Source organism: Orycteropus afer, unplaced genomic scaffold (assembly GCF_000298275.1).
Source record: "Orycteropus afer afer isolate SDZICR_OR568_19922 unplaced genomic scaffold, OryAfe1.0 scaffold00017, whole genome shotgun sequence".
Taxonomy (NCBI): domain Eukaryota; kingdom Metazoa; phylum Chordata; class Mammalia; order Tubulidentata; family Orycteropodidae; genus Orycteropus; species Orycteropus afer.
In genome coordinates this window covers 13297127-13298671 of record NW_006921604.1, presented here as the reverse complement: position 1 = coordinate 13298671, position 1545 = coordinate 13297127, and the positions used below count along the sequence as shown (strand labels likewise).

Sequence of the window (1545 nt, the reverse complement as noted above, 5' to 3'; positions counted from 1 at the left end):
GTTCTGCTATGCATAGGGTCGCTATGAGTCAGAGACGACTCCACGGTACCTAACAACAACATATGATGGACAATTATGCGGCTCATAATCTTGTTTTCAGAGAATTTTTAATAACATGGGGGGATGTTTATGACACAATGTTGAAGGAAGGAAGTAGGATGCAAAACTGCAGACATACTAATTATGCAATCCCAATTATTTAACATGTATATGTATATCATACAAATATATATTGAGGCTTTGGAAAAAAACGAGAAGGAACAACATTAAAGTTTAAGTAGTAATTATCTCTGCTTTATACTTGTCTTTTTTATACTTGTCTGATTTTGCCAAATTTCATTTATATATCTGCTCATTATAACTAAGAAAGAGGAAATTAAATATTGTAAGAGAAAAGAAGAAAATTTTACTTCTAAATTTTCAATTACAACTTTAAGTGTGGCTTCTTTTTTTCCTCTTTTTCTTTCCAGCGTGTGTGCTTGGTTTTTCCTGATCTTGGAACCAGAAGACTGCGTCCGAGAGGAAAAGCCAGGTAGATTTATCTGAATACTTTTTAATTTAAAAATATTTAAACACGAGCATTTGAAAAACCACAAAAGGGTGACAAGAAAATTCGAAACAAAACAAACTGTAAGTAATGACTCTTACCAAAGAGTTCTCATAATTCAGATTAAATCCTTGTGCCTGAAAAAAAAAAATACTAGAACCAAACACAGGTCTCCATTTTCATTGGGATTTTGTTCAAGTACAATAGTCACAATATAATTTTTGTTTCAACACCTTAAACATTTAAACATATAAGCATCTAATTATTGAAATACTTAGATAATTACCCACATAGAGTAATGAAACAATCTTAATTACTCTTTGAACTAAAAGTTCTGAGTATCTATCTAATTAGTGTATTTGAATTATATTCAGGATACTGGTCCTAAGGCTATGTTTTTAACATACAAAAGGCACTCCCAGTGCTATTGGGTGCACCATGTCATAATTGTCACTCCATTATTACTGTTTGTTATAAATCAAGACAGGAAATCAGCAAGAAGGGAGTGAAGCCAAATTAGGAAAGAGGCCTGCCACCCATGAAGGAACTGAGGCTAGTGGGAGAGGTTGCCAAACTTAGCATTGGGTAACAATTAATTTAAAACATTTTTAGTCTGCTGCGTGTGATGAGACCGAACAAGCTGCTGTAGTTCCACAGGCTCGATAGCAGAGAGGACCTGGCTGCAGAGCAGGACCTGGCTTCCCTACTGGGTTTCTGAGAACCTGGGCCCAGTTCTCAATACAGGAAAGGTGTCCTTCCACCTCACTTTAAAAAGATTAATGGCAGTGGCAACAGGAGACTTTTCCTGTCACATCTCTCTAAGGTTGTTGTGTGTGCCTTCCAGTCAATTCCAACTCATGGCAATCCTATATGGCAGAGTAGAACTTCCCCCATAAGGTTTCCAAGGCAACAATTTTTATTAATAGCAGTGAAACACTGTCTGATATATTACTGGAAAACTTTATTAATAGCCCTGCTACATTGTCTGATGTAGTGCC

At 35.9% G+C, this 1545-nt stretch overlaps 1 protein-coding gene across 1 annotated transcript in view; it reads left to right on the top strand.

The window, feature by feature from the left end:
- Positions 1–1545, top strand: part of RFX8 (regulatory factor X8) — a 99744-nt gene that overhangs the window by 21761 nt on the left and 76438 nt on the right. The window contains 1 exon segment of the mRNA XM_007959540.1: positions 471–532. Within this exon segment, the coding sequence (XP_007957731.1) occupies positions 471–532 (62 nt within the window).